Source organism: Colias philodice, chromosome 15 (genome assembly GCF_061535455.1).
Source record: "Colias philodice isolate Cphi_HAF_F1 chromosome 15, ilColPhil1 Martin Lab GWU primary, whole genome shotgun sequence".
NCBI classification, from domain to species: domain Eukaryota; kingdom Metazoa; phylum Arthropoda; class Insecta; order Lepidoptera; family Pieridae; genus Colias; species Colias philodice.
In genome coordinates, this window is record NC_143100.1 from 6572512 (window position 1) to 6591515 (window position 19004).

Below are 19004 nucleotides of genomic sequence, written 5' to 3' on the forward strand. Positions count from 1 at the left end.
AATTCTGCACATGAAATATATTTCCTAAATAACTATTATTTTTCATATTCGTGAGCAGAGCAGCAACTCCATTTTTAAGCTTTCGTCGCGTGTGCGTTCTTAATGCGTGTATCTGGTTAAAGCTACACAGAAATCAAGTATGAAAGAAATGTTCTCCATATTATATAAAAAATATCTCCCGACATCATAAATGTCTATCTTTTATGGTTGAGCTTAGGAGTTCAAAGCTTTCTGATTATATTTGTCTACTAGCTGTCCCCGCGACTTCTTTCGCGTGGAATAGTGACTATGGGACCTATGACCATGGGCTCAGGGTGGGGCAACAATAAAAAATCATTTTTATTTTCATGCTCCCACTCCCGCGCCCACTCGCACTCCCACGCCATATGCCACGTTCAGTCCCAATCCCACGCCCACGCCCACTCCCCTTCACAATTAGTACATACCAGATCAAAGTCAGGGCAAGCGCCCCACCCAGCCCCACCGTGGCTACGCCCATGCTGAATTACTACTTAAGATACAATTATTGAGTAAATACGTACTAAAGTCCGGTCGCGAAGCAGAAAGAATTTCGTACAATGACCTCTTTACCTACTGACAGTGGTCACAAACATTTTTGAATGAAGTGCAGTGTACATGAAATATTTGGAGGAGAAAATGTTTTTTACTAATTTATTAAATAAATGTCCTCTATTCATTTACAATACTTATTAGTTAGTTACATTTTAACTTTTACAATAACAACGATATATTATATAAAAAAAAAGTGTGCGTGTACACACATAAGAAGTGAAACTTCTTTATGACCTTATTTTTCAAAAAATAATTTACTATGTAGGTACAATATTACAGAAATACGTTATTCTAACACGCGATTTCGACTTAGGCGGATTTTGATTGGACATAAAGAGTTTGAGGTTTATTCTTATACATTTTGAATTCACAAAATCATAATTGAACACCTGACACCAATCAAGCAAACACAAACCTTACGCTCTCAGGTTAAAGGTTTACAATCCCTAAGGACGGCGGTCATTGCACCTGTGCGAGCAAGACACATTATTTTTACAAGGGAGTGACAGTGACAGGTTAATGTACGAAATTCTTCCTGCTCCGCGACCGGACTTTACCATAAATAATTAAAAGAATTGTTATTAAAATTTCTTACTAAACTGAGCTAAAAAACTTACGTACCAAATTATTAAAGAAAATCAAGAAATGAAATGCCTAACCTATACCAAATAGTTACTACATAATGTAATTAAAAATTATGATTAGTATATAATATCGAAAATCAAAAAAGAAATGCCTAACTAATTCTACGTACGTGTACGTCTACGTAAAATTTCTTTTAAATTATGTCATATTATTTTTTAGGAACCAGGGGGGGGAGAGGAGCAAATTCTATTTCCTTCCTTTCTTAAACGGATGTTTTTAATAATCTATGGTGTAGCCACTGATCAGCTTAATCGATACTCAGTTTTTATCAAATCCAGCAACAAATCCAAATTAGATCTTTCCTGTCTCACGCACGTAACTAAAGGCTGAAGAGAGAGAGAGCACGTAACTAAACCGTTTAGACGAAGAAAAGTGTATAGAAAAAGGAATAAATAATTTCATAAACTTCCCGACGATCTTTAAAAATAAATTATAACTTTCATTTTTTTCATTCCCACTTTTACCCCTATGTAGGTATAATAAGTGGATGAACCAATTTTGATACACTTTATCTAAGAACCAGCGTCGGAAAATATTCTGCCTAACAAAAAAAACCGCATCTAATTCGGTTTACCTGTTAGCCAGCTACGGTGCCATAGACAGACACACACACACAGAAATACATAGCGGTCAAACACATAACACCAGTCTTTTTGCGTCGGGGGTTAAAAATATAATACGACATAATTTAAAGGACATTTTATGTGGAAAATTTACCTATACACCAGGGTAGATAATTTTTGAAACAAAAAATCGCAGTAGGATGAAACCCATTAGAAAAGGATATGATAAAAATGCAAGGAAAAATAAATTACGGTCAATCGGAGTTCGGGAAGTGGGAGGGGGGGAGCTTTTAAGAGAAAAAAATGGTTTCTCTCGATTTCTCGATAATAATAACACCTGCTAATTTTTTTCTACATATTTTAATTGTACAGACATCACTTTTCCACAATTTTATTATATGTATTGCTTCACAAGCATTGGCAGACGACAAGCGCTTGTCGCCATCCGTCGCGATTTGAACTGAGCGTTCCCACGGCATGTGTGCGTATGGCAAGCACTGGCGAGCGACAAGCGCGCCGATTCCCATGGCATGTGGTGTGGTGTGGCGCGGTCGGATTTGTGAAGCAAACATGTCGTGGGAATCAGGCTTTAACTTAATTTTTATTCACCCGCATCAGTGCCACCTAAAAAATCTTTATATCGAAATTCGAGCAAAGTTAAGAAAATGAGAAATAAGAGTTCTCAAGGATCGTTAGAGATAAGAGGCTTACTATTGACCGAAAACAACATGTGTTATGCCGAACCTGAAACCGCTTCACAACGAGAATTGCGGCTCACAGCTGACCGCGAACGGCATGTACTATCCTGTGAGACCGAAACCTTCACTGAGAGGGTATAACGTCTCACAGCTGATCGCAAATGGCATATTGTACTATCCCATGAGACCGAAACCCTCACTGAGAGGGAATTACGTCTCACAGCTGATCACGATCGTCATATTTTATCTCGAGAATCTGAAACTTTTACTCAATATGAAGACCGTTTGACAAATAATAGGGTGCACCATAATATTATTCGATCTCTCGAAGATGAACATGAGCATAAGCAATGACTAGAGTAGGGACGCGAATATTACCATTATTTGAGACAAGAACGATTAATAAGTTTGTTTAATGAAAGATTAAGAATTGAAACTATTGGTCTCTTGAAACGGACGAATAGCGAGAGGCCCGTCTTACTGCAGACAGATTTCGACATAGTCTTAATGACTTAGAGGTAAACATAGAAGATCAATCTACAAATTCGGTGGTGTGGTCCGACAAATATAAAAGTGGGTTTGCTTATAACCTCACAATTGATTACCTACAGATCATCTTCTGTATAGGCGATATTAACGTAGTATGTTCTTTTTGTAATGCTTTAAAGTGGAGTAAGGAGTCGGCTTTCGTTTGAAGATACGCCGGAACCTTTGAAATCACTACTTTTAAGTTTTAGAGGAACATGTGCAATCTAAACAGTTCTTAGACAATATTAGCTCTTATAGTATTGCGTTTTAAATGATCCTTTGGTGCTCAACAATTATCAGATGCTCCTTTCATTCTTACTTTTAAGATACAAGGTCAAGTTTATCATTTGATAGGATCCCTTTTGCCTGAAGGCCAACCTAAGTTTCTTTAAATATATTTTGTCGAAAATTAAATATAAATTGTTCGAATACAAGAAATCAATATTTCTCGAATTTAAAACTGAACTCATTTCACAATTTTAGAACATGTTAATTCATCAGGTTAATCCGTATATATGCGTTTTAAATCGACATTAGAAGCTTTTCCTCAAGATGGTGATATTAATATAAAATTGGTATAAATGCCGATAGACGGAAGTCTATCAGCACTCAGGAATTCCCTGAGCGTGTTATAACGCCCAGGCCACAGTATTACAATTTTTCCTACAGTAGGGCGACGAATGTATTTTCGCATAGCAACGGAGGGGAACTCGTGGGGGGTAAAGTGACGCGGGCCACGTACCACAAACATGCTTAGTTTGTGGTACCGAGCGCGAAAGAAAGTCATCGTGTTTTTAGTAAAGTTACTATGTAAACTAACGTAATTTATTACTTAGGTACATATTCTATAATGGTGCGCTCAAACTGTTAATCTACATTTAATTTAGATTATTATTTTAATTACTAAGAAATGTAGAATTTAAATCACATTCATTCATGTTTTTCTCAGATATTCGATGTCTATGATTTTCGATGATTTTAAGATTTTCTTATCAGAGTATTCAATTTTAATGTAGTTAAATTTTATAAGAGACAATTAAGAACATTCAAAAATAAAGTGTCACGTATTTTTTTTAAACGACGAATCACGAAAAACGACCGAATCGCGGACGAAGTCGCGGGCAACAGCTAGTGAATGAATAAATGAATGAAACTACTATACTCACTACTATGAGACTACTATAGATTCTTATTATCATCAATATCGTCATCATCGTTCCAGCCTTTCAGGATGTCCACTGCAGGACATAGGCCATTGTAGTTGATTTTTACTATGCCATTAGTTAATTTCTAGTTTCGCTTTCGTTACTGAAACATTTGCAAGAAGATAAATGATTTGGAAAAATATTAATTTCCTTATTTATCTTTGAAGAAATTGACTCAAGTTACCTATACAACAATTTCTGCATTGACTGAATATACAGAAATTAAGATGCATACAAGTTTCACAATATAATTAGCGGTAAAACTAGTATGGGTCAAAGAAGATCAACTGGCACTGTGATGCTTCAATAGGCATGTTAGGACAAATTAGTAACGATTATAATATGATACACATAATATACAATTAATCAACGAGATTGGCGTATAAAAGGAATGATGCATGTTATCATATTTATCACAGTCAAAAGATGTGCACCATTATACAAAGTGCCATAACAATAGATTTTTATGCTTGTCATGTTTGCATATGAAAATGAAAATTCTTTTTATTATTCTTTTTATTAGCAAGATTAAAATTACTTACAGTAGTGTATTACATAGAACAATTGCTTTATCGTATATTGTAACTATATAAATATTTTATTGTTATGTATTGTATTTTATATTGTCATTGTAGTCCAATATACCGATATATTCTACGACTAGGTATTGTTTAAATTAATTTACGATACAAATAGAAAACAAGGGTTGCGTAGGTTTCGATTTTTGCGTTATGTTAAAATTAGGATAACAGATTGATAAGTATACTTTAAGTATTTAATATTTAACATTTTTGTTATTAACATTTCAAACAAATATTACTTAGCAATTATTTTTGTTAACTTTATGTTCGTATTCGACTAAGCTTATTTAATCTTTATAAGATTATTTGATCTTCTCAATAGCGCCATAAATAGAAGCTGATTCAATTACGCAGGAACTATTAGTGCGTTTAACTAAACGCAAAAATCGAAACCTACTCAACCCTTGTTTTCTATTTGTATAGTAAAATTAATGCCCTATTAGTTTAAAGAGTGGACTGTAACAAATTAGGATTATAATGATTAATGTGTTTACAATATTTAAGACATCCATTTAGTTGGATAATGATCATGTATTTAGATTACCATCACTTATTGGTAATTTCTCGTGAACGAATGCTAACATCCTCATAACCCAGTGGCTTGTTCTTTACGTCATAATTACATAGCATCGTAATTCACAAATTATAGAGCGGATAATATAAAATGCTTAAAATCGCCCACGTCGTGGTCAATGGGCGGTCAGCCTACATTATCCGATGCGTAATTTGGCAAACAAATTGGCATCAATACAAGTTGAACGAATCAATGATTTAGAATTTACACTGGTGCCAACAACTTATTAATGCATTGCGTAGGGATATCCCAACTATTATGCCAAATATAAAATGAAAACATTGTTTAAATACAAATAGGAATCCGAATATAAGAACCGTTAAACATTACGTAAAATATTTAGTAGCTAACATAGTTTATTTATATGTAATCCAAAATATATTTAAATACTGTAAATTTTATTAATAAAATTACATTCTTATAATTCTAGAAGCATTCAAAATTAAACATTTGTCCTTGTCAATACGTTGTTATATAGGAAATTTTAATTAATTTATGACGTCATTATTGAATGCAGTAATAGCAAGTTCAATTGAAATTTACATTTGACCATGGCTTTTCTCCTTAAACAAAAATGAGTTATGATCATTTAAGTGGAATGTTATAATATGTAATGCTTAGGCTATGAATTACAGGTAAATCTATTTAGAATTATATTTATCTTTGACAGTTTCACAAATTTATTTCAATTATCTTAGGACTACCGTAATTTATACCTACCACTAAGTATAATATGAATTTCATATATTTTTTTAATGATGACGATATTTCTTTCACAGATAAGCAAAAACAATCCGAAACCCGCCGACCTAATAAAAGAAAAGTCAACCAAAGAATTGGCTATGGGATACCTGACTGATGCTGTTGTTATCTGCTCATTGGGTTTCCTCGCATATCATGCGAGAACCTATGTTACCAGTTTTTTAAGGAAATAAGTATTTGTATGTTGTATATTATATTGTTTTTAACACGTAACGGTTAATACACATTTAACGATTTCAAAGATTATTTACGTCTTTAATTTAAAATATTGCACAATCAAACAGCGTTTATGTCCCCTTACTAGGAACATAAGTAGGTATAACGTATAAATACCATAATGTATAATAAAAGCGAACGTAGGAAGCATAAAAATGTTAACTGCTCGTTCTCTTGCATACAGTTTCGTATGAATGAGTCTCATCTATTTTCGTCAATTGCCTAAATAACCGACTTATTCAGGGCGACGGCAAAGCGATGCATCACGATGATGTAAGCAATACTAACCTACTTCGCAACATTGGAAATTATGACCTGAAAATTTCATAACCACTGGCCTTAACATATATGAGTACATGTATATGTAGAGTTGAAACCCATTTGGCAGCGAAGAGAATGCACCGCAAGTGTAATTAATAGGAAGCCATAGTTCGCAATTTGTTGCAAACAGTCATAAAGCTCAAGTGGGCTGACTGCTTTATGTGACAAATAGATTTAAGATTTTGTAAATTATTATGAACGATATTTATGACGCGTGACTAATGGACTATTATTATTTATTAGTAGTTTTATTCGCCTTACTCATTATCGCGTCTGGGAATCCGGGTCAAAATTTGTAATTTACTGTACCATCAAAAATCGCTGTCTGGTAATGTGTACTATGTTGTAAATTTTTATAACTACATATTAAAATCCGTGATAATACTAAAATTTAAGGTTATTTTGGTATTATTTGACCATAAATAGATGTTGTCAATTGATGATAAATGATTCTTGCATTGTTACCTATATAAATACCTACTTTTAGGTTTTAACACAAATGAATATGTGTCTATTCTACAATAATAACCAAAACAATCTAATTCTAATGCTATGCTATTAATATATATATGTATTGCTATTTATATAAGAATAATAATTGTTTACATTTAAGACTTAATAATTTAAAAAAGCTGACTCATTTTTGTCAAAATACACAAAAATAAACATTTTTTCCTGCTATGTTTGTGCTCCGTTTTATGTGGTTCGGAAATCCGACGTTTTGTAAGTGCTCTGTTCCATTTATTAAATCAGTACTTTATAATCATCACGTAGAAGATGCTCATACGCCGGATATTTATAGCCTTATGAAAACATCTGCTTTTTTTGTCTTCTCAAATTTAAAAAATAAATAATTGACCAAAACTAACACTATTATGTAACCCATTACCCAATGCAAATTAGTGTTTGAATTAAAATATTTTTATCTGAATTAACTAATTTATCTTAGACTCAAACCAATTAGCGACAATGGAGTTTAAAGTATAACAGCTGACGTAATTAATTGATGACACTTAGAATGGTTTGCATTTACCAAAGCTGATTCATAACTCTGAGTCAAATCCTAATTAACAGACATGAGTAGTGAGCAACAAAAATAATAAAAGTAACCGAATGTTTTAATAATTTAAAAGTATAACACCAAAAAAGTGGACAACGAAATCTTTGTCAAATTATTTTCACAATATGGTCATACCTATTAGCTTCCGCTATACTTTACATATTACATAAGTCTATAAACACATACATGCCCGTATACCACCTTCATAACCTTGGAACAGTTGAAGCAGCGTATACACAAATCACAATACATTTCAATTAAATAAACAAGTAACAACCATACCTGCCGATTAATTATTCATTACTTCTATGTAGGTACTTCAGTTTTTATTGCACTACACCACGGGCACAATACTATCAATTACGTAAAATAAACAATATTATTGTAACATGTTCTCTGTTAACGTAGTAAAGTACCAGTACAGAGGTCATTTATTTCACATTTAACTAAATAAAATCTACAATAGGTAGTTAAAATTTCAAATCGTAGATTTTCAAGAAAAAATCCTCAAATAATATCCTCCTGTTTTCCATGTCTATTGTTCCAAACAAACAATGCCTCTGTTTTATGTCAACTTCATACTTAGCTTTGCATATGTAGAAATAATTTTAACAATAGAATTTGGTCTTGTCTTGATCTTGATATTTAAGTAGGTAAATATTTTCCATCTAGCAACAAGTGCTAATATTTTTTTGCCTTATCAACTCATTTTATAAAATTACATTGTTCTAGATTATTGCACTCTGAATCACCTTGTACCGACAATAATTTTGTTGATATAAACAATATTAATGAACAAAAAATCCAATATAATGGTAATGTGACTGACATTTTTTATATGAACTATATAATATCTACTTGAACATGTAGAAAAAAATATTGCGTAGGAAGCAGTTTGGTGGGATGATATATTTTATTTTTCTATTTTGCATATCTAATTCGTATAGATATAGACCTATTTCGGCATGAATAGAGCATTATAATTGGAATTTCCTTTTCTTATTGCCTAACGTAACAATGGAATATCCACCTATCGAGTCACTCATTTCCTGAGACGGATATCCGATCTATTTATGACATCTTTGAGTTTGCGAAGACCAATATCTAATGTTCAATAATTTTTGGGAAATAATACACAAACTATATTTCGTTTATTATTTTATTGACATCTAAAATTTCTGTAACAATTTTGTACTAAAATATAAATGTGTTCAGTAAAAAGCTATGTATTGCAAAATGGTACATTATAACATTACACTTGCCTATATTAAGACTAATGTTAAAGTGAATGGACTTTTGTAAGTAGCGTTAAAGGCATTTTAGTAATTTACCTATTTTAATACATTTATGTCCATGAAAACATTGAACACGTTTATAAGCTCCGTGCCAAGCGGTCTTAGGCCGTAATTTGCTCTTATTAATTTGATGCGTTTTATAAATAATGGGTTTCCGCTCAACAACAATTCATCAATCAATAAGTGCATTTTAATCATTCATACCACTGAAACATCTAATAGAGTGAGAGAAATGCATGACAATATGCACAAATTTCTAACAATCACAGTGAAAGCTTCGACTCAAGTAAATATTAATATCAACAGTGCAAATAACAACTGTTCTCCTCTGCCACAGATTTCAGTATGTACTATAATATTAAAAAAACATTGAATAAAATTTATTAGTACATACTCGTTAATAAACTTTGAGATTCATTATGATTAAAATTCAAAAATAAATATCTCAAGGTCTTCAATACTCCTAACGTAAACGTAAAGAATTATAATAAATAATTAATTAACAGTAGTATGGAATAGCTGCTGTCTAGTAGACCGCTATGAGATTCTCAGTGCTTCTGGATAGGGATATTCCTGTCGGTGATAGCGAGCTGCGGCAGAGGCGCCTCCACGGTCAGCACACCATCGCGAGAAAGGGAGGACTTGATGGCCTCGGGGTTTGTGCCCTTTGGCAGTAGGAACTCTCTGTTGTACTCCCTGTATACTGATTTGTTTTCTGACTTCTCTTCGTGCTTGGCGTGGACCTGGAAAGCAATAGAAATAATTAATACTTATATTTGTTGCAATTTATATCATCTAACATAATTTGTTCCTAAAACATGTTTATTTTATTTAATTAATGCGCATTTCTAAACTTCGTCAGAATGACCTTTTAAAATCATTTTCCGCTTCGTTACTTTATTGGGCTGTTAAGTACGATAAAATATTTATTGAGATAGCTACTTAAAACAGTTCAGAGAACCTTATCACCAAAACTTTATTACTCTTTACGAAAAAGCTATTAGGTACGTTACTAATACACAGGAGCCATCATGTTGCGGATCTTTGGCATTCTGCCTGCGTTCGAAATAATACCGATAGAGCAGGCTCCAAGGAGATGTTCGTTTGCAAAAATCGCGGACCTAAATCTGACTTCTGATATATATTGTATAGATCCCAGACATCCTATAGAAAGATGTTGCCAACCAGTTTTGTGGTCCCCCTGCCCGCACCCCGGTAATTAAATATGGCATACAAAGAAAAAAATAAAAATTTCCAAATCATGCCGTGTGGGGTATCAAATGAAAAAGCTTATTGAGTAGATCACGAATATATAGCATACTATATACATTTCTTACACTTTCTCTAAGATTTTTTAGAAAATTTACGAAAATGGTCCATTTTTGAGTTAACTTTAAACCACTATAGATTGAAAACTCATGAATATATTTTTTAAATTATTATTTTAAATAATTAACAACAGTCCATTGTTTATGATTCAATAGTTCGTAATATAATATAAGTGAGCTATGTGGTGGATTTGATGAAAATAACTATATACTATATGAACTTGAAAATATACTCGCCATCTTTGAATGCTCCCCCCACTCCCCCATGCAACTATTTCACTGTACGAAATATTGAATCGTAAACAATGGACTATTGTTAATTATTTAAAATAATAATTTAAAAAATATATTCATGAGTTTTCAATCTATAGTGGTTTAAAGTTAACTCAAAAATGGACCATTTTCGTAAATTTTCTAAAAAATCTTAGAGAAAGTGTAAGAAATGTATATAGTATGCTATATATTCGTGATCTACTCAATAAGCTCTTTCATTTGATACCCCACACGGCATGTTTTGGAAATTTTTATTTTTTTCTTTGTATGCCATATTTAATTACCGGGGTGCGGGCAGGGGGACCACAAAACTGGTTGGCAACATCTGTCTATAGGATGTCTGGGATCTATACAATATATATCAGAAGTCAGATTTAGGTCCGCGATTTTTGCAAACGAAACTCCACTGAGAGTCCGGTCTACGAGGCATTGTTTACACCTTGAATATGTAGTAAAAAAAAACAAATATCAACAGAAATTTAGTGACAATGTAATGGATTGCCAGCCTTGAATGATGAATAAATTTAAATGGTTTATTATTGACCGATTTCCAAGCGAGCACTTACCAATAATTTGTTATCGACGGTTTTCACGACAATTTCTTCTGGGGTGTATTGGCTTACGTCGAAACGGAGTTTCAGAGTTTTGCCATCACCTTCGTCTTGGATTAAGGGAGAGTTCAAGCTGTCCCAATGACTGGGTTCTGCTAACTGTCTGCCGTCACTGTGCTGTGAAGATGTGGTAGAGCTGGTGAAAGGAAAATAAAACTCATATGAATAAATATTTATAAAGCATTTTAGCTATACATGTTTCCATGTAAAATTTGTGCTTTGTTGCGCTTATTATAATTACTACTATCAACTATGTAGGTACTACATGATAGCAATGAGACTACAATATCAACACCGCATTTGGGTATTTTAATCGTTTACTTAAATTGATAAAATACTAAATGAGTGAAAGTGACCTTATGTAAATGATAAGTGGAAGGTGATAACCTTCGTTTACCAAATATAAGACATAGTAATCTACTTCATGTGATATATATTCAACTTTTATTTGAATTCCCTTTAACGACTGTCCTTTGTACCAATTAATTTTAATTCTTTTTTTATTTATATTCGCATGTCGCCAGGTCAATGCTCCGTAGGTATTTTATTCGTAAAAGTTTTTATTCAGACCTATTTGCATTTGCAACAATCTGATAAGAAAGAAATTCAAATCATAAATGCATTGCGACATGCAACATTTTGGGAAAAGGCAGACATTTAATAACACTACAACATGAACTGTGTACTGATTGTTGTGTACAAATATGTGTTTATTTATAACGAACTGCCCACGCTTTTTAATCGCATAAATCACCTTAAATTATATGTTTGTACTGTAACATCACGCGTATTGATTACGAACGTTTTTTTTTTTATATAAAAATATCAATTTTGCTGGCACCGGGAAATAGCAATGAACTGTAATAACTTTGGGTTTATGGGAATATTAAAAAAAACTTACAAGTACGAATATGAATAATGCAAAATCATACTTATTAAAATAAATATTTTAAGGGTAACTACGTGTAATATAAACATGATAAATGTGTAATGTATATATTTTTAATTAAAGTTACGTACGTAACTATATATTTCTACTTTTTAGTTAATTATTTTATGTAAAATGTTGGAAAAACTCAAACGGAATATACTGAAGTTTCCGTATTATTAAAGTGAAACTTTTATTACATCGTCTCAAACTTTTTGGTCTGTGTAGCGCATGTCGCGTGTATCGCGGCTGCCGAGTAGGTATACCTACTCGGCAGCCGACCGTCACGCGACATGCGCTACACAAAGCAGTGTTCGGAACCGTTCGAACAGTTTCACTTTTACCGTGGTTTCATAAAACCACACAACATTTTTTTCGTGCAGGTTTTTTTTTGACATTGGATTGTTATAACTTTTTTTTTAGGTCCATGGTAATAACGTTTTTAGTTTTTACCTAAATTAAATAGTTAATGTAAGTAAAATATTTTCATCATGTAGGTAGATAACGTTATTATAATGTACCTACTAAGTGCTTGATATTTTTTTTTACCAAACCATAATATACAGTTCAAAGAATACAATCTTCGATAAGTCAGGTAACTAAGTACCTAGGTATGGTAGAAATAATAATATAATAATCATTTTTAAGCCTATTTAAAAATATTGCTCCAAAATTATTTATTTTAGTGATGTATAAGTTATTATAGGTAGGTACTCAATTATTTATTCGGTTCGTAGCTGTAGGTGTCATCAAAAACCGATTAATGTTGAAGGTTTCGCAAACGTCAGAATATCAATACTTCACAGAGATCTGTGAAGCTAAGCTATGTGGTCACAGTATGTGGTATATTATCTAAGTGATAATTTTTCCGTGTTTATAATTGATCATGACAACACACAAGGCAACTGATGTCACGCCCGCGAGTGCACATACAAGGTTATTGTCAACAACATGATCTCACCAATATAATCCCAATATATCGATGTCGATCACGGTCAATTATCTACTTAAGATATGAGTTTTTACAACATTTTTGATACACTGTATTATAATTTTATGTGGGTTTATTATCATGTTTATAGCATAGCTAATACATACGATAGGCCAGTGTTTCATAAACGACTTAAATAAGTGCAGGTAGGTAACTCGTATAATCTGTGCTATGGCGTGTACCTAATTACTAATTATTGCTAATACTAATATAGATACAAATCCCTTCGCGTTAGTATAGTGCAAAGGTGTTTTTTATTACGTACATATACAATACATACAACCCAGCATTTTACCTCTCTGAAGACTTCGTTACTCCTCCGGAGGAAACAGATTCGAAATTGTAAGACATGCAAAAGGCAATATTTTCTGTTAGTTTTTTTGAAACCATAACAATTGAAAGTAAATAAAATATTATAAAAGCGCGAAGATTTCAGGATGGTATTACATAAATTTAAAAGGGATACGGCATATTATTAAGCATATAAAGCATAGAAATAGATCACCAATATTTAAACCTATTGGACTAGCATGACAGTTAAAAGGTTTCACTACACACAGACACAGTAACTCCTGGTTTTTAGAATAGGTTAATATCGTTGATAATTGTGTGAATATACTTATTTGTGATAAGATAATATAAGGTTAATATATTTATTGAATGCATTGTGAATTTATACCAAATAAAAACTTCAAAAGCTTTTGATAGTAACAGATTTGATGAATTTTAGAAACAATTTCAGAAATATTTTCTGTTTAGCCTTCGGGCGCGACCTGCCAACAACCTCATTTTTACATGACGCCTGAATGTTACATAATATACACAGAAGTCTACAACTGCCTGAACGCATTAATTTCAACTAGGTCGTATAGAATAAACATCATTTCAGCGGCAACATAAAGTTACGTAGGTACCTAGTTGGTTTCGCGCAGTATGGATAACTATAATAAAAATTGTCGTAAAACTAGTTATTTTATGATACCTGCAATTTGTTTACATAATACTGTTAGGTAACAGGTACCTATGATATTTTGTAATCTAAGCCTATGATATACAAATCATTATTCAGCCATCCAATGTGTTGTTACTTGTTATTTAGTTGGTCCGCTTGTTTCCATAGTACCCTGTACCACAGTCCTAAAATCGATATCTATGGCTTTGATGATAATATTTGAGCCATTTTCGTCGTGGATGCTTACCATTTTATTAAGTAGGTTTTATAATGAAAAACCTTTTGACATTTTTTGTATAGGTATAATACTTGGTATAATATCATTGATTTTCGATCTCATCGTGTGCCAATTTCATTTTATTACCGTGTGAAAACTGCTTCATTACGCATACAGTTTACATTCCTATTCTTTATAAACAATTTGCTCACGTTCGGAACCGCCGGCCGGCGCTATTTCTATTTATGACATCATCTCGGGTCGGGCTTACGTATCGCTGCACGCTTTAAATGGAGCCGACTGAGATGTCTGCAGTTGATGCCGTTCCGCGGAATGATCCCGAATAATGCCTTTTGAATAACAACTTTCGTGGAACCGTCGTCGAGGTCGTCCCAAGTGGGCGACTCTTGCGAAACCCTATCTCATTAATTCAAGATTCCCTTTTAGGAAACTTGAGCAGCAATGTTACTATTGCAGAATAATAATGTAACTGGAAGCTTAAGAATGAACTCGCCCACTTATGAAGTATCCAATATTCGTGTAAGAATTGCGTAACGAATTCAAGATAATCGAGTTAACTGCTTTATAACACATGTTCATCCATATATATGTACATGCGAAGTCAATTTGAATTGAGAAATGAAATTACCGTCGAATGATTAATTTATTGGTTAGTAAGTTGAAATAAAATTAAATAGCGTAAATACCTTGTGGTGCTCTTAAAGAAGTTGTTGCTCTCTCTGTTCATCAATTCTGATCTGAACTTGCTCATTTCTTCTTCCATTTTGCGCATTTCGGCGTCAAATCTCTCCCTAATACTTGAGAACTCTGTGTCGATAACTGAAAAATCTCCTAGCTTAATTGGAATATTCCTCTTGAGACCACTGTCAGCCATTTTCACGATTGTGTAGTGTGGAAACTGTTGAAACTAAACAAACACTGACGAAAAACGTCCTTGTGTAAACACAATTCACGATGTCGCTTTGCACTCGTTGGTAGACAAGGCAGGACTGATCATTAGTTGTCGACTCGGCGCCAGGGGGCTTGCGCACAGTTTTAAATAGCCTCACGTTCGAACGTCGCTACAGAGTCGCTCGGCGTCATTCGGCCCACACTATATTTCTCGCTCATTCCACATCTACTGCTCACAACTTCACAAGTCACTCATCTTGAGCTCATGGTGTTAGAAACAAAGCGAGGAGGTGGTATCACCACGTTATTTAATCGTGATTCATAGTATCTGGATCGGTCTTTGCTGTATATGGCATTCATCTTCGATACAACACATTTTGTTATTCATTCAGATATTTATATCTGTGAATAGCAAGTTCTGTCGTTGGTATTATTTCTTAGAAAAATAAATGCCCACGTTCATCGTTGTGCCAATACTACGAAACAAACCTTATACTTATGTCCCTAAATCCCTCGAATTTACACAATGACGTGTTTACTAATAACTTGTTTGTAGTTAGATATTTTATAAAACAAGAATCTTATTTTAAATATCTCAAACTTAAATGGTCTCTGACTCTACTCTGATTTCAAAATCGACAAAAAATATTTGGGAATTTCAAAATTAAATAAATACCTATATAAATCATAGTCGTTAAAATTTAATAAGTACCCCATGTAGCTAGTCAAAGTAAAACAAGCATTTCATGGAATTTCAAGTATTCTATGATGATAATGACGTCGCAGTTACGTCATTTTATCATTTACTGCTAATACCTAGTAACGAAGGCGTTTGAAGGTTGTCTGACGAACGACCAAACGTCGTAACCTTCTCCTACAACCTACATATTGTGATGTTTTTTTTTTAAATAATGTGTTATTCTTATATTATTATATAGGGGTATTTCAAAATAATTATCTATCTTTTCCTTGTGGGTGTTCATTAACATTAATATGCCAACTTAACACAAATCTTTTTAAATATTTAACAGTATGTATACCCCTAGAATCTACTTTTAGATTTCCATTATCAAGCACTTTACCTTTTCCACCATAGAATTTGTATTAAACCTATGCAATATTTCGTAACATGGTATTTTATTAAAAAAATGAACTTCTTAGTGATTCCATTGTAGTTCTCAATAGTAATACCTTCTTGTTTTTAGCTCCAATTTAGTTTCAACTAACCACTTCCTAATTTTGTGTCGCTTACTGAAAAAAATGTTAAAAGTCTTAGAATTCACTACCCACATTATTTTGATAATTCTTTAATGCAAATGCGAAAGTTGCAATATTTATTGGACTAATTGTGCTTCATAATTCATAATTTAAAGTTCCAAATGATGAGTGTGAATTGAGACCCCTTATTAAGCTTTCCTAATATGTACTTAATTTACATAAATAAGTGGTGACCACTGATAAACCCAGAAATGTAATCTATACCGCACCTACGCTACCACTAATAGAAGAACACAATAAAGTAAACAATGTTGGCTTTACGACTGAAAGCTTTTACACCAGTTTTCTTTATCTGTTACGTAAAACATTTAGCTTTCAGCGTACCTATATTAGAAACTATTTTAAATTTTTATTTCAAGTGTCTATAAAAGGAGAATTCTTGGCTTTCTTTGAATATTTACCGGAATAACGCATCCTACTTCCTATCCTACTTCCTACTAATATAATAAATGCGAAAGTTTGAGAGGATGTGTGTGTGTTTGTTACTCTTTCACGCAAATTCTACTGAACCGATTACAATGAAATTTAGCACACATATAGAGGACAACTTGGATTAACACATAGGATAAGTTTTATCCCGGAAATCCCACAGGAATGGAAACTATGCAGATTTTTTCTTGAAAAACGCGGGCGAGGCCGCGTTTGGAAAGCTTGTAAGCTATACTTGCTTCTGCTTGCGGATTCGACCAAGGCTAAAACCACGCGGCAGTTAAAAAAAAATAACTAAGAGGAATTACCTTTACAAACATATTGTAAATGTCGTAGTTGAGTGTGTCGAAATCAAAGAATTGAATTAAATTTGACTAATTATTTTGACGAATGACTGGTTTAAATATCTACTTATGAGATAAACACAAACAGTATACCTAAACATCAGCAAGTTGGTAAGTAGGTGATCCTACTGAAAACTTGGGTATTATGTGAGTGTACCCTGAACCCTCTTAGTAGTTATATTATTATGTAGGTCTATGATGAGTAGATATACAGTAGCACCTCGTTAAGTCGAACCTCGATAAGTCAAAAACCTCCAAATCTCGAAAAAATGTTTTGTTCCCTTCCCTTCAAACCCGAAAACCTCCGTTACTTGAAATCTTGACCCTCTGTTAGTCGAAATTATCACCGAGTCCCTTCAAGCCATTTTGGTACATATTTTCACTCTATAACTCGAAAAATTTAATTTGACCTCTGTATCTGGAACATAACAACGTTTTATTTTACAACCTTTATAACTTGACTTGACTCATTTGGAATTTATTACCTCTATTGTTCGAACAAAAATAAGTTACCGACTTTAACAACTTGCCGACAGTGCAAGTACACTATTGAAAAGTTCTTAGAAAAATTAAAAAAAAAGAATTTTCTGCTCTTTATAGATTAGACAATGCTAGAGAACAACCAAATTGCCTAAAGCAAAAAAAAATACTGAATTTTTTTAATGCCATATTTTTTATTTCAAACTGATTTGAAATAATGTTGATTTGTAATAAATACATAAAAACATGTTTGGCAAGTTGAATTTTAATGTACTTTACCTCTCTTACCCAAAATTTATAAGAATAAAACTCAAACTCTTTATGTCGAATCAAAATCCGCCTAAGTCGAAATCTTCCATTTGAAAACTCTATAACTCGAATTTTTTGGCGTTTCCCTTGATATTCGACTTATAGAGGTGCTACTGTACTTATAATGTAATTTTGTTTTACAAGCAAAATAAATGAGAGTAAACAAAGTACTGGGTACATAATTACACATAAACAAAAAATATTTTTCTGTGAAAGAAAGAAAAGAGTCACTGAATTCAGCAGAACATTATTTTCAAAACTCTAAAGTTGTATGAAATCACGAAATTAGTCACGACACTGTAATAGTTGATGTAGTAAATATATGCTTGAGAATGTTTTGTGGGCGGTTCATTCAGGAGATTCATTCTTGGATATTACGTAAAAAATTATAAGCATAGTAAAAACGGCGTAGACAAAAAGGATCAAATTTGTATATTGCATCAACCAGTCACAATAAAAAAATATTAATTCAATAATGATCCAAGTTTTTAGAGATTGGATAGGACTACTAATCTTAATTAATAATGTATCTAATTATCTACCTAGTACCTTTGCATTATATTAAGTACTAGATTTCCGCCCACGGCTTCGCCCGCTTTGTCTAAAACCTAATAAATTATATACTAAAACCTTCCTCTTGAATCACTCTATCTCTTAAAAAAACCGCATCAAAATCCGTTGCGTAGTTTTAAAGATTCAAGCATACAAATGGACATAGGGAAATAGGGACAGAGAAAGCGACTATGTTTTATAAATACTAGGTATGTAGTGATAGTGAAGTGTCATATTAATATGGTTCTGGAATTAGTGTGTGGGTAACTAATTGTATCAAAAAAATTAGTTCAATGAATAGTTGCATGTTTTTACAAAATACCTAATGGTAATTCTATGTTAATTCAAAAGTTGTTGCTCTCAATAATATAGGACGGAG

At 32.8% G+C, this 19004-nt stretch overlaps 2 protein-coding genes across 3 annotated transcripts in view; one reads left to right on the top strand and one right to left on the bottom strand.

Moving 5' to 3' along the window:
• Nucleotides 1-6375, top strand: part of Gasz (ankyrin repeat, SAM and basic leucine zipper domain-containing protein 1) — a 31640-nt gene extending 25265 nt beyond the window's left edge. For both annotated transcript variants that reach the window (XM_089703928.1, XM_089703926.1), the window contains exon 8: nucleotides 6147-6375. In XM_089703928.1, coding sequence (XP_089560054.1) covers nucleotides 6147-6302 — 156 coding nt within the window. In that variant the 3' untranslated portion in view covers nucleotides 6303-6375. The remainder of the gene's footprint in view (nucleotides 1-6146) is intronic.
• A 2496-nt stretch (nucleotides 6376-8871) lies between these two features.
• LOC149482274 (heat shock protein beta-1) lies at nucleotides 8872-15412 on the bottom strand. Its single transcript, XM_089703929.1, has 3 exons — nucleotides 15029-15412; nucleotides 11189-11369; nucleotides 8872-9764 (listed from the first exon to the last, which is right to left on the bottom strand). Exons 1-3 carry the CDS (start codon nucleotides 15214-15216, stop codon nucleotides 9570-9572), a joined length of 564 nt encoding a protein of 187 aa, XP_089560055.1. The 5' UTR covers nucleotides 15217-15412; the 3' UTR covers nucleotides 8872-9569.
• Between the last annotated feature and the right edge of the window lie 3592 nt (nucleotides 15413-19004).